The 26,813-nt window shown below is 36.2% G+C and overlaps 3 protein-coding genes across 9 annotated transcripts in view; 1 reads left to right on the top strand and 2 right to left on the bottom strand.

The window, feature by feature from the left end:
• Positions 1–8,022, bottom strand: part of LOC140826471 (uncharacterized) — a 33,655-nt gene extending 25,633 nt beyond the window's left edge. The window contains 2 exon segments of the mRNA XM_073188787.1: positions 7,219–7,315; positions 7,590–8,022. Of these exon segments, the coding sequence (XP_073044888.1) occupies positions 7,219–7,315; positions 7,590–7,870 (378 nt within the window). The 5' untranslated portion in view covers positions 7,871–8,022.
• A 2,810-nt stretch (positions 8,023–10,832) lies between these two features.
• On the top strand, positions 10,833–12,441 carry LOC140828256 (protein JINGUBANG-like). Its single transcript, XM_073191244.1, has one exon. It carries the CDS (start codon positions 10,955–10,957, stop codon positions 12,380–12,382), a length of 1,428 nt encoding a protein of 475 aa, XP_073047345.1. The 5' UTR covers positions 10,833–10,954; the 3' UTR covers positions 12,383–12,441.
• A 2,138-nt stretch (positions 12,442–14,579) lies between these two features.
• On the bottom strand, positions 14,580–25,894 carry LOC140826469 (uncharacterized). Of its 7 annotated transcripts, none has more exons than XM_073188780.1 (7): positions 25,623–25,889; positions 25,173–25,524; positions 23,575–23,664; positions 16,943–17,334; positions 15,378–16,878; positions 15,179–15,309; positions 14,580–15,002 (listed from the first exon to the last, which is right to left on the bottom strand). In XM_073188780.1, the coding sequence occupies exons 1-5, from the start codon at positions 25,692–25,694 to the stop codon at positions 16,459–16,461; spliced, it is 1,326 nt and encodes a 441-aa protein (XP_073044881.1). In that variant the 5' UTR covers positions 25,695–25,889; the 3' UTR covers positions 14,580–15,002; positions 15,179–15,309; positions 15,378–16,458. The 7 variants fall into 7 exon arrangements, with proteins under 7 accessions (XP_073044881.1, XP_073044882.1, XP_073044880.1 ...); XM_073188781.1 differs by having other exon boundaries at positions 14,580–14,961; XM_073188779.1 differs by having other exon boundaries at positions 14,580–15,309.
• Positions 25,895–26,813: the final 919 nt, after the last annotated feature.

Raw genomic sequence — 26,813 nt, 5'->3', positions numbered from 1 at the left:
GTTTCAGGGAAGTCACCCTCGATGGTCGATGCACATAAATCATGTGTTGCATAGCAATTTTTTATCCACCATATTTATACTATTAAATTTTCAATATGGTATCAACGGAGCAATTCAGATATGAGTTTTGTCTAGTGTATTATCCAAAAATCTATGGGTGCACAAAAATAGCTGGACCAGTTACTACTCACATAAACATTAATAAAATAAAAGTTATCGGTTACTAGGTGAACAAAACCACACTTAAGTTGTAATGTCTGATTGCTAGAGCAGGATGAACCGCGTGTGACCTTATCAAGTACCTGTCTAATTACTGATATTTATCCATCATAATGTGGGCATACTAATGGAATCAAATCCTTTCTTGTATGTTCTCTGTCTCCCAGGTTTCCAGATAAAACGTCATGCAACATTTTCTTTAAGATTTTTTGTGTTTTAAATTTAAATTGAACACTTCAATTCAGACATGCCACTTGCAAATACCAAAAAATAGATATATGAGTGAATACTTGTCACTTTGCCAAATTTTATATATGATGGTAAAAATACAACACAAATTTATCAACTATATAGTAGGTCAACCCCCATGTTCCGACTTTGCACGTTCCATTCTTCGGTCCTTCGTGACCATTCTCCCATAAAAGAGAATTATTGCTTCTCAATCATCTCCCTCCCAAAAAGTGGCTCATCAAATTGAACATAGAACATTAGCTTTTGCACAAATTGTGAGATTGAGTATAGATCACTTTACCAAAAACTATATCTAGTGATACCAGTGCAATCCAAATATTTTAAAATCATAAATAACTCAACTGGTCTGTTGGTGACTGGCTCAATGAATAACTTTTTCCCCCTAAAAAAACATTATTTCTGGATTGTCCCCCGACCTTCTACCAGTTCCGGTCTCATTAACGCGGTCAGGGTATCCTAGTATTAACTTTTTCTCCCCAATAATTTATATTTCTCGTTCAATATATATAGAAGAAAAGCATGTGAAGGAAGGAAAGTTCAATCTTTACATATAGTTTTGGGTATAGCTTGACAAAAATCAAATTGCTTCTCAACATTTTTTTTTTTTTTTGATAGGAAACATATATTTATTATTAATATATGTTAATGTCCGTTACAGTCAGTGGACTAGAAATCCACCACTAATGAAAAGAAACCACAACGTCTAACAATAGATGTAAGACCAATCTCTTAATAAATCAGAAATCGATAAACCGTTGAAGTCTTTGACTGATCGAATCCAGTTAGCTATATTGATCTTGATATTCTCCCAGCAATCTTCTTCATTTTGTTCAATCTCTTGAAAGATTCTTCTATTTCTCTCTAGCCATATCGCCCAACATATTCCGTGCATCACCACTCTCCAAAAGATTTTTCCCTTTTTGCCAAGCAACTGTCCAAGGTTTGTAGCAAACAAGTCCTTTGATGTTTTCGGAGTAACCCAAACCAGTCTCAATTCTTCCAAAGCCCTGGCCCATAGTGCACTACTGAAGTTGCAATGAACAAGCAAATGATCTTGTGTTTCCGCATCCTTACGACACAACACACACCAGTTTGGAGAAAGAGCACAAGTAGGCCATCTCGTTTGAATCACCTCGGATGTTGGTAATTTTCCAAGTATTGCCGTCCAAGAGAAGATCTGAATTTTTGTTGGAATAGGTGTTTTCCAAATGATATCGAAGAAGCTGAATTGTGGTGTAGAATTATTAACATTGAAGAGTGAATTGAAGAAAGATTTGACCGAAAACTTCCCCGATGGATCCCCCTCCCATACCCTGAAATCATCAACCCCTTCCACCATTATTACCCTGTCCAAAATACCTAGGAACACAGACAATTGATTGATCTCTTCATCTCGAAGTGATCTACGAAAATGTAGATTCCATGAAAGAGCAGTAGATGAGTTAAAAGAGACGAAATGAGATATGGTTAAGTTACGACCCTGTGAGATGAGATATAATGAAGGAAACAAGTGACGGAAAGATGATTCCCCCCACCAAATGTCTTCCCAAAATCTAATTTTATTTCCCCCTCGAACCTCTAGTCGCACAAATCGGTGATAAATCGGGTAAGCTCTAGAGATGAATTTCCACGGACATCTGAAAGTTACATTTTTCGCCAATCCCGCGTCCCAACCATTTTCTTGTAGGCCATACTTACTCCTGATTATTCTACTCCACAACGTGTCATTTTCAACACTAAACCTCCACCACCATTTTCCCAATAATGCAATGTTTCTCAAACAGATATTCCCTACACCTAACCCACCACGCTCTTTCGGTCTACTAACCTTCTTCCATCCAACCATATGGCAATGTGTTTCGCCCTCATGTCCATCCCACAAAAAATCACGCATTGTTTTCTCCCATCCCGCTGCCACTCCTTTTGGTACTTTGAAGAGAGACAAGAAATAAATTGGCAAAGCACTTAGTACCGCAGCGATCAAAGTTAATCTCCCTCCCTTGGACAAGAAAGCCTTTTTCCAGGTCGCTAATTTCCGGCTTAATTTAACCGTAATAGGTTCCCAAAAAGATGTTTGCAAAAAGGTGAAATCAAGGGATGGGGTTGAAGTGTTAGAAAAAAAGAAGCAATTGCATGATTAGAATTTCTAAATATTGATTAAATGTTGAGAATCAATGATTCGGAAGGCATAAAGGTGAAATCAAGGGATGGGGTTGAAGTGTTAGAAAAAAAGAAGCAATTGCATGTACTCGGCACCTCTGCATCACGGACGTTAGAGCCATCAATTTGTGTTTGACATGGCATTGTTAGGTTACGATTTTAGGAACCCGTTTGAAAGCGGGTAGAGGTGGTCGATCCAGGTAAGACGGGTTGGCACACCGTTAATTTTTTAAAAAAATAAAATTCTTATTAATCATTGAATTTATTTTCTTTGGAAAGAAAATTAATTGTTCAGTAGTAATGTGAAATTTGAAAGGGTGCATTATTTATATATTAAGATTAAAATGTGATTAAAAACTAAGTGGCAATTCATTTTTAGTATTTTCAAAATTAAACTAGGAGTGTTTAGAAAAATGAAGTAGGAGATTAACTTAAACAAAAAACATAATAAAGACTATATCTATTATCGGTGGATATAAATTAAAAAGATATAATAGTTTTTGAATAAATTTAAATTTAGAAATTATCTTTGCTAAATAGTCACTTTCATCAAATATATGAGAATTTAATACACAATTAATTTGTAACTCAAATAAATACATGATTTTTTTTAGTCAAGTCAATAGTTAATTTCATCATTAGACATGTCTTTCTATTTGTTAGTCTATGGAAACCATTGACATTTGTTTGTTTAATTGGAACATAAAACTTTTCGGACAATAAAAACTTTAAAATTAAACATGGATGATGCCAATCAATTGGACAAATGGCAACATAACGAAATTGACAAACTCACAAATGATGCATATGAGAATTTGAAGATTTACAAAATAAATAAATATTTTCATGACAAAAAATTCGTTGAAAACCATTTGAGATTGATCAAAAACTTTGATTTATATTTATAAATTTTACATATTTCCTGAAAAATACTATCAAGGTGGACAAGCCGGTCTGTTTTAAAACATGTGTACTTCCTATGGAGCTTTGATCATTGAAAACACCAGAAAAGGTGATATTTTTAAAATAAATTGACAAAGACTTGAACTGTATTTAGAAAATGAGATTTTCCAATACGAGTTTATTACTCGACCGCAACCCGTTATCATTGTAAAACAAATGCACGAGTTGAATTAGCAAACGTAGAGATAAAACAAATTTTGAAAAAAACTGTTAATTCACATCGAAAAGATTTGTTTTTGCGACTTAACGATACACTTCGGGGAAAATAAACTATTTTAAAACATCTAGGCACGTTACATGTATCTCTACTGGTTAGTCTATGAAAAGTATTCGCATTTTCTTGTTTAAATATTACATAAAATTTATATTGCCATAAAAACTTTAAAATCGAACATGTAAGAAGCCAATAAATTGTGCAAATTGCAACTTAACAAAGTTGATGAACTCAAAAATGATGCATATGAAAATTTGAAGATTTATAAAACAAAAACTAAATCTTTTCAGGACAAATCAATTTATTAAATAATTTATGATCAAACAAAAACTTTTGCTCTATATATACATATATATTGTAACAAATGTATACTCATATGGAATTCTGGACGTTGATTGAAAATCCTAAAATTGAGGATATTTTAATGTAAGTTCACAAAGACTAAAACCATTTTTAGAAAATAAGATTTTTCAAGAAGAGTTCATTACTCGTTTCCATCTTCAAACAACAGGACAAATCGAACTAGCAAACCGGATATAAAACAAATTTTAGGCAAAATTGTTAATTAAAATTGAACAAATTGGTCTTTGAAGCTTAATGCAATTTACACACATCAAAAACATTATTATGCATGTCGGTCAATTGGTTAGTCTATGGTTTGCAACTTAATGATGCACTTTGAGCATATCGAATTACTTTTAGAACATCAATATGCATGTCTCTCTAGTCGTTAGTCTATGAATTATATCATCATTTGCTTGTTTAATTAGAACATAAAGTTTATTGGGCAATAAAAACTTTAAAATAAAAAAGATGATGCCAATAAATTGCACAACTTGCAACTTAAAAAAATTGATGAACTCAGAAATTATGCATATGAGAATTTGAAAATTTATAAAGAAAAAACTAAATCTTTTCAAGAAAAAACAATTCATAGAAAATCATAGAGATTGGTCCAAATCTTTTGATTTATAATTATCGACTCCACATATTTCTAGAAAATTACTATCGAAGTGGAAAGCCCATACACAAAATTTGGTATGTCCTTAATAATTTAAAATATTAAATCATATTTAAATATTAAGAAAAATAATAAAATATAAAGTAATACCTAAAATATCCAAAATTAGACAATTATGAACATTTAAATTAAACAGATAAATTTTTTGAAAAAAAATTAAAGGACCACTTGTCTTCACACAAATCCTTTAGTGCCAACATAAATAACCTTATATCAGGAGATATGTAATTATTTAAATTGCAAGCGGCGCTAGTCTAACAGAGTCCAAGGCACAAGGTGTAAGGCGAGGTGTGCACCCTTTCTAAGTAAGGTGCAATAAGCTTAAATTTTAGAAGTCACATATACAAAGTAAATTTTACTAAAATACTACATGACAAAATATTTTTTGACAAATTCAATAATAACATGAAGGAAAAAAGATTGTGATTGATGTGTTGAAACAAAATAAGAGAGGGTGAAATAAAACTTCTTTTAGCCGGCAGTGTAAAGGAGAGAACTTGAAGATGCTAATGATTGTTGAATAAAAACAAAACAGAAAAGACATCCATGTAATTCAATTAGAAGAAAAACAGACCACTAGACCATGAGGAAATAAAAAAGAAAAGTTTATGCGTGCATTCTGATTGAACCAGAAGAAAAAGAAAAAAATACTTGCATGGGCATTAAAGAATTTTATTACTTATGAGTTTTGTGTGTTTGGGCTTCATTTAATCATTATTTGGCTGCATGTGGTGTTTTGTTAAACAAAAACTACACATGGAGCTTAATTTTTCAATGCGCGCTATACTCACGCCTTGCAACCAGTAAAAGTGCCTCTTTTTCAAGGGTCGAGCCTAAGCAGATACCCAGGCACAAGGAGAATGCCTAGTTGCGCCTAGGCGCTCGCTTTTGATAATTATTGGTAAATAATCATCAAGGAAAACAAGAGAGAAATTTACGATGGGTACCTTTTCCTTGCTTTGATCTTCGCTTAGACAAACTGGCTCTCATTGGCTTATTGTCCATATCGAGCGGGGTTTTGAATCAAAGTGGTGCATTCTGCCTCAATCTTTGGACTTATCTGGAGCTCGGTGACTGTGGTTGCATCTTTGGTGGTTGGCTCTTTCTTGTTTTTGTTGTTGATTATCCCCAGCTTCATTTATGCCCACCTCATGTTCGATGATTTTGCTATATGATGGAAGGGTTTATTTAAAATGTTAGGATAAAAAAAATAGATATGTATTTCATGTACCCGAATATATGGAACCCGAAATTATCGAAATTCCAATTAATCCTATTCTATTACTAGACATAATTGGGAGAAGGTACCCGACCCGACAAACCCCAACCTAACAAAATGACCCGATGCTCATCCCTAGTAATAAGGTTCTAAATACTGGCATATAAATAATAGGAATCTTCATTTTGCTTGTAGAAGAGCAGTACACTACCTACACTACTCTCTTTTAGTCCTTGGACGGAATTATGTGGGAAACGTAATGGTAAGGAGTAAGCCCGTATATCTCGAGTTGGGGCTACAGACCTAATATGGTTTGATCATTTCCTTTCTCATCCCTATTCTTTGGCTTCCATGTAGAACAATCCATTATAAAAAAAAGTAAGAAGTGTTGATGGGTTCACATTCGAGTTTTTCCAAAAACAAATCAAGTGTCATTTTAAGCTCAGATAACTAGTCATTCTTGCTAGAATTTAAAAATAAAATAGGCTACGAACCAAAACTTCATAATTTTCTCAGTGCTAAATTTGAATCAAGATGAGTTCGCAACTTCGCATCTTAAGGATATTGTTTGTACTCTGATATCCTCCATATTTGATTCAACTGTAATGATATATCCACATTAAACACCGACTGCATACAATCAAAGATTGTGGTCTTTAGGTTAGCTGTTGCTCCCTCTTTCTAGTCCCAACACGAGACATTGCTTATCCTTAAACTGAAATGAATAACCTATTCTCGTGCCTTTTCTCCTAACACCGTCACCTTCCACAGGCAATAATAATCATTTTGATTTTTCCCTACCAGCAACATCCTCTTCCCTTTCAACATCAAATACCATAAAACAATGAAGGTTGCACTGTCTTCCCTGAAAGAGGCCCCCTAGTCTTTCAATCCACGCCCCATATTTCTCAACTTTGGTGCCACTATAGTCATCCTCACAGAGAATGACTCCGTTAGTCCTTACATAGTCCTCGAGCAGGACCACATATGAATGCTTCTAAGAGCAACTATGGGGTTCTTGATTTCGCTTCAGTTTAAAATGATGCCACGCAGAAAGAAACTTGTTAAATATATAACGCCAAACCACATGTTAACTCTGTAATGTTCAAATAACCCAACAATATTCATTCACAGTAAAATCCTAGAGAAAGGTGTACAGACAAGAAATACCTCAGGATCAATCTCCGCAAGAACCTTGTTCTTGCCCTCCATTGTAATGTCTTTAACCTTCGGCCTCCACTTCACTCCTCTTTCATCCTCCTCTTCCCTTCACACGCCAAATAATAATAAACAGAGAAACGGCAGGGTCGGAAAATTTAAAAAGGCGCAAAAGTATGACATGACAATAATGTTTATAATCACAGAAAACTAGCTTGCAAAAACTAAGCAAACACAAGTAATCGTGTCGAGGTTATGACGACAAAAAGTAAAATAAATCCAACATTTTCTTTAAAAAAGAGAAGAATCAGGCTCGCTCAATCATGACTATACATATTCGAATAAGCAAATACAAAACACTAGACGAGACAAAAATAGCGTACCCAATTGAAACAACGAAACGGAGACCCCGAATCACGAGAGTGAAGGCTGACGAGGACCATGGCGAGAGTTCGATACTCACGTGTTCGACGCGTACTTCTTTGAAACAAATCCGAGAAGGGTCTTCAAGTAAATCGTTAAGAGTGGAAGGGTTGAAACTGACGTTATTTAGGGTCCCATTTGAACGGAGGAATCCAAGCTTGAATTCAAGTTCAGGGTCGTCACGAAGCCATGGCCGCAGAAGAGCCGCGACCCTCCGTTGAATCAAATCATTGAAGAACATCCCTCTATTCTGCACAAGGTTTCTGCGCCCTCATGATTTTGAAGTCGGACACGGAGAATTGACGCTAAGATTTCAATTTGAGAAGATAATATAAATTAACCGTAGAAGAGGAGGAGCGTTTCAGGAAGCGTCGAAGATTCCTTTTATTTCCCGTTTTCATTTGCGTACCAATATATAATAGATTAAAATAAATTACAAAAATATGTGAGAGAAATGATATTATTTTTTGTTGTGAATATCGATTATTTGGATCATTCATGAAAAAATATTACTTTTTAGGTTAAGAATATCGACAGGGACATAAAGATTTATGAGATAGTTTCACAATAGATCTATTCAAAATAAAATATGTTTTTCAGTGCAAATTTATAATACTTTCAGTAAAATTAATTGGAATTTACACACTGAGACATTTTTAATAAATTAAGGTAACAAAATTCAAGTAGGGAAATTTTAGTGCAAAAATAAAAGTAAATAAAAATTGGTTAATATTGAAATTAACCTCACTTGTCCTCGATTAATACTTATATCAACTTCATTCGTCAATGATAAAAATTGGTATAGAACAATATGTGTGTGTGTGTGTGTGTGTATATATATATATATATATATATATTTTCTAATATTAAAACATGCATATATCACTTCGTATTTTTTGTTTAACTTGGAATTTGATAAATTCTAAATTTTCACAATAATAACTTTGAATCATGAAAATAGTAAAAGTTCATACGTATGGTGGCAAAATGCCATTATAATGTCGAACAACTCGAAACAAAAGAAAATGGTTCAAAATCACATATTTAATTTTACTTTAAAAATCATAATCTAAAAAAACTCTTTTAACCGAACCATATTTAACATCTAATTAGGGGTGTGTATCGGTCGGTTCGGTTTTGAATTTTTTATTTCGGTTTTTTCGGTTTTCAATTTTAGAAATATATAATCCGATATCCGAACCATTTTTCTTCGGTTCGGTTCAGTTTCTACCAAAACGGTTCGGTTGTTTCGGTTTTGGTATAATTATTTAAATTAATAATATAAATATATTGTAAAATATAATATGTTAACTTTTTCTATATGTTTACTAAATAGAAGGTCTAAATTAATTAAACAAACAACAATCAACTACAGGTGTGCAACGGTCGGTTTGGTTCAATTTTAATAAACTCCGGTTTGATTTTTCGGTTTATGGTTTTTTGAATGCTTAATCCTAAACCAAACCATTTTAATTCGGTCTGGTTTGGTTTTTTTATATTACGGTTTTGTTACTACGGTCGATTATTACAGTTTGTGTAATAAATATAGTTATAGATGAAGTTGTACATTATAAATTTTAAAAAATATATAATAAAAAACCACAATCAAATTTGTTTTGATTATATTACAAAAATCAAAATAAATTAATAAAAAACAGACATAGTTATAATTTTTCTAATCAATTTGTTAAGTATATCACAAACATCAAAATAAAATAATAAAAAATATATAGATATGACAATTGTAAGCAATTTGGAATTTGGATATGTTAATAGTGAATAATTCCAACATTGGATCCATCAACTCCTGCAACAAAAATCCTCATATGTGGGGAAATTAAAATATCAACCTATTATAAAAAAGAATAAGTTCATATAAATTAGATCAACTTAACAAACCTGATTGCAAGTTACAACTATATATTATTAATAAGGCAGTAGTAAACATAATAAAATTACTTATATTCATTATTTTATTATTTATTAAATTACTTATATTAATTATTTTATTATTTATTACATTTTAAATGGTCGGTATCGGTTTTTCCGATTTTAAAATTTCAAAAACCAATAACCGAACCGAAAAATTCAAAGTACCAAAAATCAAAACCATAACCGACCGGAAAACCGTTTAAACCGAACCAAAAAAACCGAAATTTATGGTCTGGTCGGTTTTTTCGGTGTAAACCGTTTAATGAACACCCCTACAATCAACTAAAAATTGTTTTTCATTCACTAAATATCATATCAAAATATATAATATAAAAAATTATTAATTTAATGAAATTTCGGTTTTTTCGGTTTTGACATATATAATTCAAAATCGAACCAAATAAACTTCGGTTTTAATATTTATATCTGAATTATAAAATTCGACTTTCGATTCGTTTCGATGTTCGGTTTTTCAGTTTGAATTTTCGATTTTTCGATTTTATCCGAAGTTCCAGTTTGAATTTTTGATTTTTTCGATTTTATCCGAAGTTTGAACTAATATATAATATATTACGTTGATGCATATATAATATGTTATGCACATCGTAGCCGCTTGTGCCAAAAATAGAAGTCGATAGCCTTTGGGTACCACATGTTTTCCGTTAATTTCGTCACGAAAAGTTGTCATGTTTCCAAAAATCTAAATAATTTAATATCATTCGTTACTTTATATATTTCTTTTAAATTCAATGACGATTACCTTTTGATGCATCACGCTGACGAAATACTTTTTTAAAAGTAGAAAAATTCTTGACTTGGCATGATAACTTGTGAGAGGCAGAAACAACGAACCAAATCCTTTATTCTATGGTAGTTGCGAAATGTCAAATTGTGTTTGACAAATTGTAGCAAACCATAATTTGCAACATTTACGTCCCCACGAAAGGAACTTTGCCCCCAAAGATATTATTAATGTGCTAATGAGGAAATATAGCTAAAATTCATATTGATTATTCTTTAATTTTTTTATTACGCGATCAATAAATTTATGAAATCTCAACTTCGTGCCTCGGTTTTCATGCATTTCATTATGATATTTAGAAACAGTTAAGATTAGTTAAATCATGCAAAATCATATATTTGTATTATATGTTTATATTCATCGGTAAAAATGTAATTTTTTTTGCATAGAATTAAATTGTGGTTGGAGGACAACGTGGCATATCAATCCATTCGCTCACATATCTTTCTCATGTAAAATATACATATGTTGGTGGATGTATATTTTTTCTTTAATATGTTCTTCTCTCTTCATTAGATTGCCTAGTTTTTTTTTTTTTTTTTCCATTTATATTTGATCTTCAAACATTCAATCCCCGATTATTTTTAGCAGATGAAGAAGAATTCAAGAACAGGGAAACAAGATATGGCAACAGAAACCAGCATCCCGAGGAGACAAACGTTCGGCAACATGTTGCAATCAGATTCACAAGAATACTCCTTCCGCCTCAGCAGTGCGGCGGATATCATCCCGGAAAACCAAGATAAGCCGACGCCACCGCGGACCTCCGACATCAGCACCACCTACAGTATTGCCCCATGGGAATCCCCAACGCCATATTCAACCCCGTCGTGGGGCCAACCTCTATCTCCGTCGTCCAAATCTCCCTGGTCTTCCCACATCCAATCTGAAAATAGTTATTTTTACACAGGCTTGATGGGATCCCTTGTGCGTGAGGAAGGACATATTTATTCTTTAGCAGCTTCCGGCGATTTGCTGTACACGGGTTCCGACAGCAAGAACATCAGGGTGTGGAAGAATCAGAAGGAATTCTCAGGGTTCAAATGTAATTCCGGTTTGGTTAAAGCAATAATCATAGCGGGGGACAGGATATTTTCAGGTCACCAGGATGGGAAAATCCGGGTCTGGATGGTGTCTAGAAAGGATCCGAGCATTCACAAACGAGTCGGGACATTGCCCACATTAAGAGATACGATAAAAAGCTCATTGAACCCCAAAAACTACGTTGAGATCAGGAGACATCGGAACTCGATATGGATCAAACACGTTGATGCAATTTCATCTCTCAGCTTGAGCGAGGACAGATCATTATTATACTCCAGCTCGTGGGATAAAACCTTTAAGGTGTGGCGAATTAACGACTCGAAATGCCTGGAATCAATCAATGCGCACGACGATGCAGTAAATTCAGTGGTTGCCGGGTTCAATAGGCTGGTTTTCACGGGATCCGCCGATGGAACCATCAAGGTTTGGCGGAGGGAAATGCAAGTCAAAGGCGGCACGAAACATGTCTTTTCGCAGACATTATTGAAGCAAGATTGTGCCATAACATCACTAGCCGTTGACGATTCCGCTACAGTTCTCTACTCCGGATCATCCGACGGGCTCGTCAACTTCTGGGAACACGGCAAGTTTCTTTCACACGGGGGGATTTTGAGGGGCCATAAGCTCGCAGTTTTGTGCCTTGCGACTGCGGGGACTTTGGTGTTCAGTGGTTCAGCGGACACGAACATTTGTGTATGGAGAAAGGAAGGAGATGGCCATATTTGTCTGTCAGTGTTGAACGGGCACAGTGGTCCGGTGAAATGTTTGGCGGCGGAGGAGGAGAAAGGAGAACATTCCAGCGAATTTGATAGGCACTATGTGGTGTACAGTGGCAGCCTTGATAAATCGGTGAAGATATGGCGAGTGTCTGCTTCGACGGCTGCCGCCATGCAACCTCCGCCAGGAAGGAACCCCGCACCATTCTCACCCGGAGATCAATCGCAGCCCTTCTCCGACAAATATTTCTGCTCGTAGCTTCCCGCAGCAAGGTAGTAGTAGGGTGAGCCATGGACCAAAATGATTTTTTTTTTAAATATAAATATAAATAACATATAGGTGTATATTGTAATTTTAAAAATATAATTTGATCCAGAAAACATTATTCTATATATCTTATACATATCTTATTCTGGTTTTGTATATGCAATTAATATACAGTATTTGACTTAACTAGATAAATCAGATAACACGAGCATATTTAAAGTGATATCCACCATTTTATTGCTTTATGTCACTTTTTTTTTTCTTCTCCGTAAATTGATGAAAGGGAGTATCAAATATAAATACTCTATAAAATAAAATATTACTAAGCATTCATGGATGGCTTGTCTGCACGTTGGGATGGGTCGAAGAACGTGGGTAATCATAATTCATTTTTAATGACTTAACCTTACAACTTTACACTCGCGCACAGACACACATATGATATATATAAAGTTCTCCAAATTTTCAAGGGTATTCTTAATTTTTCAAAATTTTGGAAATTGTTTTTGAACATGATATTCTGAGTGGCCGTGAGAAAAACAGAGATCATGAACATAACAATATACTGACGAACATGTAAATGAGAAATAAATTTATGAAAACTTACTTTGGGTTTCTCCACTCAATACATCATCCAACGAAGATAAATCCACATGCATCAAAACATATGTATCTGACTGAGCATTAATTCACTATTCTTAAGCTTAGGAATATGTTGATGACAGTCATTTTCAACATTACGGAAAAACAATGGATATTATAATGGATCGTAACAATCAAAGTAGTGTTTTATCTTATGAGTTCGTCTATCATGAGTCATGACCATAAATAACAATATCTCTATATATTTGGATCATTTACCTCCACCCAAATAACAGCAACATGATCAACTGTAGGCAAATTATAGCGCCTTTGATCCAACACAACACTCTTACAAATATGCAACAATATATCATCAATAGAAGAGAATCCATTTATTCTACGCAACAATTCCACTTAAGGGTTTCTCTTCAAAATGTCCATCAACAATAGCATAGTACCTTCTTCAAAATCATCATCAGCCATAATATTCATCCTATTATACAATTCATTATCATTGTCCCAAAAGTATAGCTGAAAGTAACATGGACCATCTTTCTCTAGGCACAAGAGGTGGCAAAGCACGAAATATTTGTCCCAGAACTCTGCATGTGTAGACTTCACGACGGGACGAAGCAAGTTCTTTATCAACTTTTACACCAAAGGATGTGAAAGGAAAAATGCAATTGTAGACACGAAGCTTGCTATGAAATTCAATCGATCTCAGGGATTCATTATCCGTGAACAAATTCATTAATCTAGTCAGTATAACCGACTCAGCAAGTCTAATTTATCATTGTCACAACAAAATGATGGAGGCTCGGACTGAAACTTTTTGGCTCCACAGAAACGGCAATAAGAAAGAAGAGGCAAAACATGGAGATCAACACATCCTCGTTCAACTACGGAGGCATTTGAGAAATAATATGGCATGAAACAAACCCAATACGAGGAAAAAAAAAACATCAACCAACGAAAAAACATTTAGACAATATGAAGATGGCAAATTTAAAATTGCTTAATAAAATTAAACAATGTTGACAAATTTATAATAAACAGAGTGTTGTTATATTTTAACGGGATTCTTGAATTTCTTTTAGTGCACCTTTTGGGTTTTTTTTTTTTTTTTTTTTTTTCTGGAATAATCCAATTTGAATCGTGTTGGACTACACCAAGTGACACTGAAGTTTTGAAGTTATTTAAAAATTCACAATTTCATAATAGAGAACAACTATGAAAGAGAAACAAAGCTAACGTTTTTTTATTTACCTTTTTAAAGCTCAAAATGATTTGTAAAACAAAATGACGAAAACTAATGTTGCATATGACCAGACACCCAAAAAATGAGAGATAATAACCAATCCATAAAGAAAACATCTGAGCCATGACATTGAACACCAAGTAAATCTTTCTTCTTTTTTTATTGTGTGCTCGGTATCTTCTGTTGATTGTTGGTGGTGGTTTGTTCGTGATCGAGTGCCATCTATTCGATCCAAACTTCTTCATTCCATCAAACAAATCGTGTGCTGTATCTTGAACCAATTGATCTAACATATCAAACCTACTGAGAAACATATAAGAACAATAGAGGAATAAGCAGTACAGTTCATAACGCAAAATGTGTACACGCATTCATAGCATAGAAAATAGATACACGTCCATAGGAAGTTAGAACGAAAAGACCGTCCAAAAAATTGTGTATCTTACATATACACAAATCTCAAGTGCCCTTGCTAAAGAAGATAAACAAATACATCTCCTTTTTCAATTATGGCTACCAAACAGGAGATATCTATATCTTGATCTCATCTACCCGAATCACATTTGTTCTGGGGTTGAACTCAAAAGAGTAGGTTCTTCCAAAGACCAGTCCATTTTGTTTTATGAACCCCGACCATGCCATTTCAATCCTAGATAACCGCGGCTTCAGGTGCAGTACCGCAGAAGTAAAATGCTACTTCGGCACATACTCCAGCACCACTGTCTTCTGGCTGATCAAACCAGACATGTTCGCAAATTTCATATGGAGAGACTATGTTTCAAGCAAAGCCCATGAAACCAAATGAGTCGTAAGAACTTTTTCATAATTTGAAACGAACAGCTAATAGAAAACTAGTTGAGATGCTAAAAAATCATCATGCTAGAGTAGCTAATGCCAAAAAATAAAATTAGCTCAAAACAATATAAAGAGCAGAGGACAGATTTTACCACTCTGGATCTGTGATATGTCTTCAAAACTTTTTCGAAGTAGAGTGGGCTCAAACGATCAACATTGCCCGGACTCCTAGTTGCTTCTTTCTCCAAAATGCAAGTCTTTGCTCGTTTGTTACTCATATGTGCTAAGGAGTTTCAATGGAAGGTAAAATGTGCCATAAAAACAGGACAGAAAGACAATCATAAATGTTACCTAAAATGAGCATACAACGCCATATCAATTGCATTTCAATAAATGTATTTCTTCTGCACAAGCAAAACTAAAAAAAAAACAAAAAACAAAAAAACAAAAAACAAAGAAAGATAAAGAAAAGGGAAACATGGAATTTTCACAGGGGGCATAAAAATTGAAATTATACATATGTTTAACTGAAAATACAAGTTCGCAGCTGTTAAAATTCTTAAGAATATGCACCGATCATAAAGGAACAACACATTCTCAGATTCAAATCAACTCCCGAACAAGGAAGACGAGAGAGCAATTTTATTGAATATAGGAAAATGAATACTATTGTTCAACTTTACAATGTGCTGTACATTTCCTTCTACATACAAGATCTTCTATCTCTAGATCACTAAAATCTCACTCAACCAACTAACTGATCCAATCTGACTACGTTTATTGCATATTTTGACACTTTGATACTGTTTGAAAGTTTTGGGTGACAATGAACAATAGCGATAACAAGATCGTAACATTATTGAAAGAAACATGTTATTTAACCGTTATTTTAGTTGATTTTACCAAAATTTGGGCAAAGTTTCCCTTGTAAACTTAACATCCCAAAAAATGCAAATATGTGTAAACATATGTGGACAAACCCAAGCAACAAATAACATAATAAAAGTCGATGTCCAAGCATTATCCAACACCAAAATTCAACATGAGTTATGCCAAATCATGGCAAATAAGTACAAGCAATCAAAGATCTACCACATAATGGTCCGAACATCGAACCAAATACCAAAATGAATTACTAATGGCGATGCTTGGGCACTTAGGAAAGGTCAAGGCGGCGTAGTTCTTCCCACTTAGACAGACACTCTGCCCGAGTCTGCTCAGCTATTTTCAAGGTGTCCTCCCATTGCCGGTAAGAATGCTTTTGTTGCACCAGATCATCACCCAAGTGTTGGATGTCGGTTTTGAGCTTATCGGAGGAAACTTTCAAGGCTTCACTGTCAAGTAAAAGGGCCATCATGTCGACTTCGTGCTGAGCAAGTTCAGCCTCCAATTTCTTTATCAGCTCTGCTTTAGAATCAAAGTCCGCATTTTTCTATTGAAGGTTCGTTAAGATAGATTTTCTCTCTGCAAGCATACTGTCCAACTTCTCTTTTTGCGCTTTAAAGTCTCCCATTTGGATCAAAGTTTCCGAGCAAGTGAGACTCGAATCTTGGAAAGCTGAAAACATAGAATGAAGATTATTTAAAATATCATATAGCGGGGTTTGAGGAAAATCAGGACTGCTTTTCAGTATGGATGCTGCGGATAAAACAATGGTTTTCTCCATGGCCCCTAGTGCATTAAGATTCATATTCAGGAAATGCCGCAGTGAAGCTTTTGCAGTGGCTAGCTCCAAGCCAGAAGTGAGACTTGAAGAAGAAGCCTCATGAAAAAGTCTTGAATCCAAGAAACTGAAATCGAAGTCCAATGTTTCCTCAACCAACGAGACCATCGCTCGTCGTGCTGATAGATCCTACAATGATAGGGCAGAAGTGAGATCCAAATGACAACTAAAAGAGGAATAAAATGGTTATTACCTGAGAATGAGAGCCGGTCGCTGGAGGATTTGCTTCCATGTCATCAGAATGACTTTCTGTGAGGACTTTCCTGCGTTTAAGTGAGACCAAAGGAGTGGCCAAATGGACATAATAATCTGACTCAATCTCTTGACCAGCCGAAGGGTCAGAGGCTGAGGAGGAGTCATCATTTTCCACTATCATGGTACCTGCCATAGGAGTGGAAGCGATTGGGAGAATTACATGAGGTAGTTGGGTGGTCAATCGGGTTCGCCGCCTCAATGGGATAGATGCAAGTGCCTTCTTTTCTCGAGCAACTGAAATAATTTGGTTGGAGGTTTGCTTCATCTCCTTGCTTTTTTTATCGTTTCGAGTAACCGATAAATCCAGGACCTGTTGAGGATTTTGAGAATCTACAATCCAAACATAGAACATTTTACCAATGCAAATAGCAAATCATATCAAAGGCGATAAAAGTTATACCTGAAATTTCTAGCGTCACATGGATAAGACGGCCATATCGTGCAGTCTATTAGTTATATTATATTAGTAATATTATATTTATTAGTGTCTAAGAATATTTTAGTCTATTTACTTTCATTGTAAACCTTAACTATATAAACTCTTTAGGTTGTTTCTACGGTTCAATAAGAAACCTTATGCTTCTTTTCTCTATGTTATCATGGTATCAGAGCCGCCCTATAAATTTGTTTGATGTTTTGAGAGACTGTTAATCCAGTCTATAGTTATTGGGGATCGAATTACGTTTCTCGGATTTGAAAAGAAAAAGAAGGGGATTTTTCGGATTTTTGGAATTTTCAGGAGCAGCAAGACGAGAATTGCGATTTCTCACGTTTCAGCCGTTGGATCATCTTGAAATTTTGACAGTTGGTTTAGACATATAGAGGTACATTCTGAACGGTGAAGATCGTTTTTTTGTTTTCTAAGACTATTCGGTTAGGGAAAAACGAGACTGCAATTTGGGGTTCGGAATTTTCGATTTTTCACTTTGATTTGTTCTCGCTTTGTTAGATTGGATTTTGTCAATTTTTGGATTTTTCGACTCTATTGATTTGGTTATTTGGGGATTTCAATTCTGTTGGTTCAAGGATTTCAGATTTGAGGATTTTCTTCTCTGTGTCTCTTTCATAATGGCTAGTCGTAAGGATGATTCCCTTCAGTCGATTAGTATTCAATTGGATGGTAAAAACTACACATATTGGAGCTATGTTACGAAGAATTTTTTGCGTGGAAAATCTATGTGGAGCTATGTTACAGGTGTGCGGGTTAAACCTACAGACGACCAGACAAACGATTATGCGGCCTTGGTCGACAATTGGGAGGCTGATAGTTCGAAGATTATTACGTGGATTAACAATTCTGTTACTCATTCTATTGGTGTTCAGTTGACTAAGTATGAGACAGCTAAAGAGATATGGGATCATCTGGCTAGATTGTATATGCGATCTAATTTCCCCAAACAGTATCAATTGGAGTCAGATATTCGCGCATTTCAGCAGAATGATATGCGTATTCAAGAGTTTTATTCTGCCATGACTAATCTCTGGGATCAGTTGGCTCTCACTGAGTCTGCAGAGCTGCGAGCATTTGAACCGTATATTTCTCGTAGAGAAGCACAACGTCTGGTACAGTTTTTGATGGCCCTTCGGAATGATGTCGAGGGATTGCGTAGGACAATTCTACATCGTTCTCCTCTTCCATTTGTTGATTCAGTGGTTAATGAACTGTTAGCAGAGGAGATTCGGCTTAAGTCTAAAGTAGATAAGGTCTCTGTCACAAATACGACTCCATCCGTCTTTGTTGCTCCTCAACATTCTCCACCTAGCAACCAAAACAGATCAGATCCTAAGGTCTCTCCGGATGAATGTGCTTTCTGCAAGGGGAAAGGTCATTGGAAGGCTCAGTGTCCGAAATTGCTGAGTAAAGGCAAGCAACTGTAGCAACAACGACCACCGCAACAACAACGTCTGCCGCAGACTGCTCCATGGTCGTATCGCCCACCTCAGTCCAACAATGCAGTTGCTGCCCCGTCTTTGGATCCATTATGTTTGAGCAGTTTCAGCAGTTCCTTACTTCACAGTCTCATTCCATGTCAGCATCCTTTCCTAAAGGTTTGTCTTTGTCTGCTAATTCTGGTAAAACGTCTCTCTTATGGATCTTAGATTCAGGCGCTTCTCATCATATGTCTCCTGATATTGATTCTTTTACGTCTGTTACTTCTGCTCCCTCTTTGTCTGTCATGACCGCCGATGGTACTCCAATGCCATTGGTATGAATTGGCTTTGTTAGCATATCTCGTGTATCTCTATCAGATGTATACCATATTCATAGTCTAATCTTAAATCTTGCATCTGTTGGTCAATTGTGTGATTCTGGTCTCTCAGTTCTTTTTACTACAACCAATTGTTGTGTTCAGGACCCGCAATCTCATCCGACAACTGGGTGGTCGTAGGAGCAGGGGCATAAGAGGTGGATGCCTAGTGAACCAAAGTATCAGATAGAACTTCGTCGGGGTCAGTATGAAAGGGATCAATACGAACTAAATCTGACCGTGACATGTGATAAGAACTAGCAGGAACAGAAAAGAAGGGAATATGCTCTAAAAACACAACATGACGCGAGACATATAGTTTTTGACTAACTGGATCAAAACAATGATATCCTTTTTGACCAACACCATAACCCAAAAAGACACATAAGGCGGACCGAGGAGACAATTTATTACGCTCAACATGTGGTCGGAGAACAAAGCAAGTACAACCGAAGACGCGCAACGATGAATAATCAGGTGAATGACTATATAACTTTTCAAAAGAGGACAAACCAGAATTATGAGATATATGAATTCTATTGATCACATGAGCAGCTGTAAGTACTGCCTCCCCCCAAAACTCACTCGGAACCTCGGTTGACAACAAAAACGAACGAGCTGTTTCAACAAGATGGCGATGTTTCCTTTCAGCAACACCATTTTGTTGAGGAGTGTCTGTACACGAGGTTTGGTGGATAATCCCATCAGAAGCAAATAACTGAGAAAAATTGTTAGAAGTGTATTCACCCCCCAAATCACACCGAAAACGTTTAATGACAGAGGAATGTTGGGTTTTCACAAGGGCTCTAAAGTTACTGAATATGGTAAGAAAATCAGACCTGTGTTTCATAAGATAAACCCAAGTATAACAAGTTAAATCATCAATGAACGAAACATAATATCTGGAACCCCTTTTGGTGGATACAGGAGAGGGTCCCACACATCAGAATGCACAAGATCAAATGGCGCAATAGAAAAAGAAATAATTTTATAAAAAGGCAAGGCTGAAAATTTAGCCAGTTTACAACCACGACAATCAGAAATATCATGACTGGATAAATGACCTAAAACTCCTGTAGACAACAAAAACTTTAAACGAGACGCAGAAACATGACCCAAACGAGAATGCCAAAGATAAAAATCAGAAGATGAACAACTCAAACGAAAAAACGACAAATCCACACTAGAAGCAGCAATATCTGATATTTGCAGCTCATCCAAAACATAGAGCCTATTTGGCAGGCTGCTATGGCTGAGGAACTTACTGCTCTACACCAGACTCATACATGGGATTTGGTTTCGCTGCCGTCCGGAAAACATACCATTGGTTCTTGTTGGGTCTACAAGATTAAAACCAAATCTGATGGATCTATTGAACGATACAAGGCCCGAGTTGTTGCTAAAGGCTATTCCCAGGAGTATGGCATGGATTATGAAGAAACGTTTGCCCCTGTTGCAAAAATGACGACTGTTCGTACTCTGATTGCAGTTGCTTCTGTTTGTCAATGGAAAATCTCAGATGGATGTCAAGAATGCCTTTTTGAATGGCGATCTTCATGAGGAAGTTTATATGACGCCTCCTCCCGGTATAGCTCATCAACCTGGTAAAGTTTGCAAACTTCGCAAAGCTCTTTATGGTCTCAAACAAGCACCACGTGCCTGGTTTGAGAAGTTTTCCATAGTGATCACTTCGTTTGGATTTCTTCCTAGTCACCACGATTCTGCATTATTTGTCAAGCGTACAACGGCAGGTCGTATTCTATTATCCTTGTATGTTGATGACATGATAATTACTGGTGATGATTATAATAGTATTGAGTCATTGAAGTCTGAGTTGGCACGTTGCTTCGCTATGAAAGATTTGGGTGTGCTACGTTATTTTTTGGGAATTGAGGTTGCCTATTCTCCAAAAGGCTATCTCTTATCACAATCAAAGTATATAGCTTATTTGTTTGAGCGTACTCGACTCACTGACAACAAAATTGTTGATACTCCCCTTGAGACTAATGCTAGATACTCTCCGTCGGATGGCACTCCTTTGACAGATTCTAGTCTCTATCGTACATTGTAGGCAGTTTGGTTTATCTTACTATGACTCGCCCCGACATTGCGCATGATGTTCATGTGGTTAGTCAGTTTGTCACTGCTCCTACTACAGTTCATTGGGCTGCCGTTCTTTGTATTCTCAGGTACCTTCGGGGCACTCAGTTTCATAGTCTCTTGTTCCCTTCTACGTCTTCGTTAGAGTTGCGTGCTTATTTTGATGTGGATTGGGCTGGTGATCCTACGGATCGCAAATTGACCAGTGGATTTTGTATTTTCCTCGGCGACTCGCCTATTTCGTGGAAGAGCAAGAAACAAGATGTCATATCTCGCTCTTCTACAGAAGCAGAGTATCGTGCTATGGCCTCGACTACCTGTGAAATCGTTTGGTTACGCCAGTTGCTTGCTGATATGGGTAGTTCTCTGTCACCCTACTCCGTTACATTGTGATAATTAGAGTGCTATTCAGATTGCAAACAATCCAGTTTTTCATGAGTGAACCAAACATATCGAGATTGATTGTCATGTCACTCGACACCACCTACAGATCGGCACCATCACATTGCCATTCGTTTCTTCTCATCTGCAAATTGCTGATATGTTTACAAAAGTACTTTCGGCTTCGCGCTTCCGTTTCTTGTCTGACAAATTCTCAATGCTTATCGCTACATCATCGTGAGTTTGAGGGGGAATATTAGTTATATTATATTAGTAATATTATATTTATTAGTGCCTAAGGATATTTTAGTCTATTTACTTTCATTGTAAACCTTAACTATATAAACTCTTTAGGTTGTTTCTACGGTTCAATAAGAAACCCTATTCTTCTTTCTCTATGTTATCACAGTCAACCGCTAAAAATAATCGTCAGACGCTGAAATGGGGCTTGCTATAACGGGAGTCTTGAAAGATTTTGCTTGTTCTGACAGCTCTATCAGAGACAAGGAAGTGAACTTCTTATGGGATAATTCTATTTTCATCATGTCATTCAGAGGATGAGGAGGGTATAAAGCATTGGAGGGGATAGTAAGACATAAACCCAATTGAGAAGGGTACAAAGCTAGATTATAGAATTCAAAGATGTGGGTACTCTGGTTGCGGGGAGAGGTCCCGTCATATACTAAGAAACGAGGATGGAGGATTGTAGTGCGCACATCTTTAACAAAGGATAACACATCAGTTTTTTTGTTGGCAGCCATGTGTCTGATCAATGGGTAATCCTCGACCGCGATTGTGGAGGAAATAAGACGATGGACTGCCCTAGCGAAAGGGAGAGATCGCAAAAAAAAAAAAAAAACAAACCCCTTCAACGGTGAAGTCACTCTGACAGGACATGAGCTCCTTCCATGATAACCGCTCAGAAAGGAGTCCCGGTGGAGATTTTACCTCAGGAAAATAAGAAAACAACCACATCTGGAGGATACACATAACCCCATTGAGCTTAAAAAAGGGTATGTCGTTCACAGCGACGTTCAACCAATGATAAAGGGACCCCAGAAACATCACACGTAAATCGTGTACCTGCCCAACACTCAAAGACCTGGCAAGAGCAAGATATTCCATGGTAGGTTTGTCAGAGAAAGGACAAAAAAAGTATTTGCATATTAGAACCCACATAAAAGCTATACGCTCCTCACTAGTGGGGGAGGTTTGTTTCAGCCCGCACCAATAGCGAATAACGTGGAGATACGAGGACGGGTTCAAATATTGGTCAGATAGTTGGGGCAAGCCTGAAGTGTCCACTAGTCCAGCATATTCATTCCCTATAAGTGGAAGGCTCGTAAGTTGCAAAACATCCTGAAAAGTTACAGACATGGGGCCACGGGAATATAAAAGAATTACATGGCGGCGCCCACAGCCTAATGACACCTTCAAGGAGATCAAGATTAAAGGTACGGTCAATGGTGGACATTTGAATGAACTGATAAAGGCCTTGTTTTCGCCAAGTGCTCCCATCGAATTTTTTCAATCTATCAGCCCAGGGATTCCAATTGACGTCCCCCCGAGGTAAAGACTTAAATTTAGCAAACTCAAAGAGAGGCACGACGACACGATTCAACAATAGAGCGTCTGACTCAAGTGTAGATAGGGGAAACAACATGTTGGCGGTCTCGGTAGATAGGGGGATGGGACTGGAGGAAAAATCAATGATGTGATTAAAGAATTCCACCGAGGTGGAATTGTCATCAATGATCGTCGAAGGCCTGAAAATGGTACAAAATTCGAAATAAAGCAAAATGAGATTTAACGAATTAGACCCAGATGAAGATGACAATACCTAGGAGCAGACATCCAGTAGCAGAAGGAGGAAATTGGGTTCTACAGGTAGGAGAGCGTGTGCTCACAAGCAAAAGATCATTGGCTGTCCCTGCAAGTTAAGACACACAAGCCACTTCATATCTCAGACCAGAAAACCCCTTAGGGAAGAAACTTTGGCATTGACGAAAAAGATGAACATGTGGCATAGGAGTTTCGCATGTAACAAGTAACAGGGAATCACCAATGCATTAAGGATTGTTACCAAAGAGTGCTCAAGAATCTATAGCAACACAAAGCATACCCCAATATATCAACGTAAAATTTCGAACAAACACAAAGATCATCATCCAATTGAATCTACCAATTAATGGTGAGAACCCGAGAGTCTACCCATTCCCTGGAGTTATGCGGCCGGTGAGTGGCGAGTGGAAGAATCAAAACCTAACGAAGGGAAACTCACGCCATCTGAAGAGCAAAATCTGCCGAAGGGTGAGCGATATACGGTGTATCCCGAATGATATCGCAGTCGAATAAAGTCGTCCAGACGGTTGGCGAAATCAAGGAACGAGGGATGGCAAGGCGAAGTAGCGTTTCTGTTTTCCGGCATAGGGGTATTGCTAGGAGGCAATCGAAGGGGAGAAGGAAATGAGTTTGTGGGGTTTTGGGGACTTGGTGCGGAGATCGAGGAATGGAGGGTGGAGAATGAGATTTGAAAGGGAAACGAGGATAAACTAAGATCTTTTATTGTGAAGGGATTATATTTGTGAATCTCATTTCGAGGGACACCAGAATAATCGAAATGCTAAGGGAATGTGCAAGAGAATTTTATTTTTTGAAGAGACATATTTCAACTATTAGCTCATCTTGGTAGAATTTGTCCTCCCAGTAGCCGAGTTGTTATTTGGGCTCATTTAGGAACCTTAGAGGAGAAGGGCACGCTATAAAATAACCAATCTAGCCAAATTGGCCTACTGGCCAAATTGGTTATGGGGGGCAATTGTTATGCCTAAAAATATTTCAGAAGCCCATAAGCAAAAGCCCAACGGATGAAGGCCCGGGGAAGTTGCAATTGGACCAGGAAAAGCATGTTGCGGCTAGTTAAAGCCATTACCCAACATGGAAGATCGTGGGAGGGAGCCAAAACTAACATGCAGAATGTGACAAAAAGGAGGAAATGAGGACAACAAAGAGATCCAACAAAAATCTACACCAAACCTCTGCAGAATGCTATCATTCGCTCATTTTCCATTTCCAAGCAGTCTATTTTCTCGTTCCTTCAAATTTATTGTAGAATGTCGATCAAAATTCATAATAGCATATTTCAGTTTGATGTTGTTTATGGATTATCTCTATAATTTCTTTATTTTCCTCATTTTATATGTTTATCTTTGAAGCCATATGGAGAGAATTATAACTAATGGTCGAATCGGGACTCGCAACATTTGGTAAACGAAGTCGGATCATTCACATTTGGCATGAACACGTGTCTGACACGCCCCGCAATTTTCATGACAAACACATATATTATTAGCACCAGCTACACATACAAGCCATTTCATATACGAAGTACTGAGAAAACCAAAGATTTCAGGACTAAGAAGAAACAAGAAAGCTAACCATGGTTGCCGCGTGCGGAAAATGTGTAATATTTGCTCAATATTTGAACTTCTTCATCAGAGTCGGAGCTCTCAAACTCGGAGTTGAAATTCGAAATTACCCTCTCGCAGCCGCTGATCCCAAAAACCAAAACATCAAATGTGGACTTTCCAACTAACCAGAACACCAGAAATTCCCCCATTTTGAGCCCCAAATCCTTGGCAAATTTCGGCCATCCACGCGTAAAGTGACATTTCTCATATTCCCCAATATGCTCCAGTTTCACGACCCAAGATTCCCCAGAACTGGCTCCGAGAACGGCATTTTCATGCAAAATATTACCATGCTTCTGCACGAAAGCAGCCGGCAACCGCTGGAGGAAAACACAAGGCAAGAAATAAACAAGAAATTTATCATGGAACAGCAGAAATAGAATCGGTACATAAAAAAGTAGTGATTTTAAAAACTTACAAGCTGGAGAGTGAAGTCTTCATTCAACAAGACCTTGAAAAAAGATGGTTTGGATCGTCGCTCCTCTGCCATGAGAGAAATCAGTAGGTGGTGATGAATGAAATAATCAAGATGATTGATTACAGTGACATGTGAAAAAATGGATTTTTTGGGGAGTCAAAGTGAGAGAAAAAACGAGCACTTCAATAAATTTTCATGGAAATAGTCATAAATGCAGTTTAACATTTTCGGATATACATTTTCCTTTTATGGGTAAGGATGCATCTTAGAACGAGAGAAAGGCCAAGAAAAATCTGGAAAAGGGGAAAACAAAAAGTTTTGAAATTAATATGGTAATTTAATACATTTATATAGTTGAAACAAAAAAGAGATATACCTTCTAGCAAAATTTTCGAATATTTTATCAAATTCGTAGTTAATATATTTATTCAAAAACAAAACAAATGAACATAAAATAATCTTAATATTTTTTGTCCACCTACATAATACAAACAGAATTCAATTATTGAAATTGATATACAAATATAAAGAAGCTAAATAGATTTTTATGAGAAAGAAAATTCAAAAACTGATGAGAAAAAATAATAGTGTGAGTAATGATGTTAATATTTATTAAATTAATTAAATTCAAATAATTGATAATTGAATTATAAAATTTTATTATATTTTATAACACTAAAATATCTTATATAAAATAAAAAATGAGTTTTAAATTAAATTGTATAAATAAAGTAACCCAAATAATTAAATATAATTGTTTGTGTTTCTTTATATCTTGAAAAACTTAAGATCTTGCGAATTTAATTCCCATTTCAAATATAGTTTCGAATTTTTATATGCAAAAATCAAAATAGAAATCTTAAGCTTGCGATTTTGGCCTAGTTTGTTGTGATGTCACAAGGTGATATTAGTAGTTCTTTTGCTATGTTTTTATTTTTATTTATTTACATATTATTCTACGATATTTTAATATGTAAAATATTTTTTTTACGTAATCGAATATAGTTGATGTATGTAATATTACAATATTCTAATTTATAGAATGACATATTTTAATATTTATGATCATATTCTTATATTATCCGAAATGTAGAGTGTATTTTAGCTACAAGTGAGTCTCTTTTCATTGCATTCAAGGCATAGAAAATAAAATGAAATCATATTCAATTCAGAGGCATGCAAAGCATTTAA

Source organism: Primulina eburnea, chromosome 3 (genome assembly GCF_022965805.1).
Source record: "Primulina eburnea isolate SZY01 chromosome 3, ASM2296580v1, whole genome shotgun sequence".
Taxonomy (NCBI): Eukaryota; Viridiplantae; Streptophyta; class Magnoliopsida; order Lamiales; family Gesneriaceae; genus Primulina; species Primulina eburnea.
This window is presented reverse-complemented; position numbering and strand designations above follow the sequence as displayed.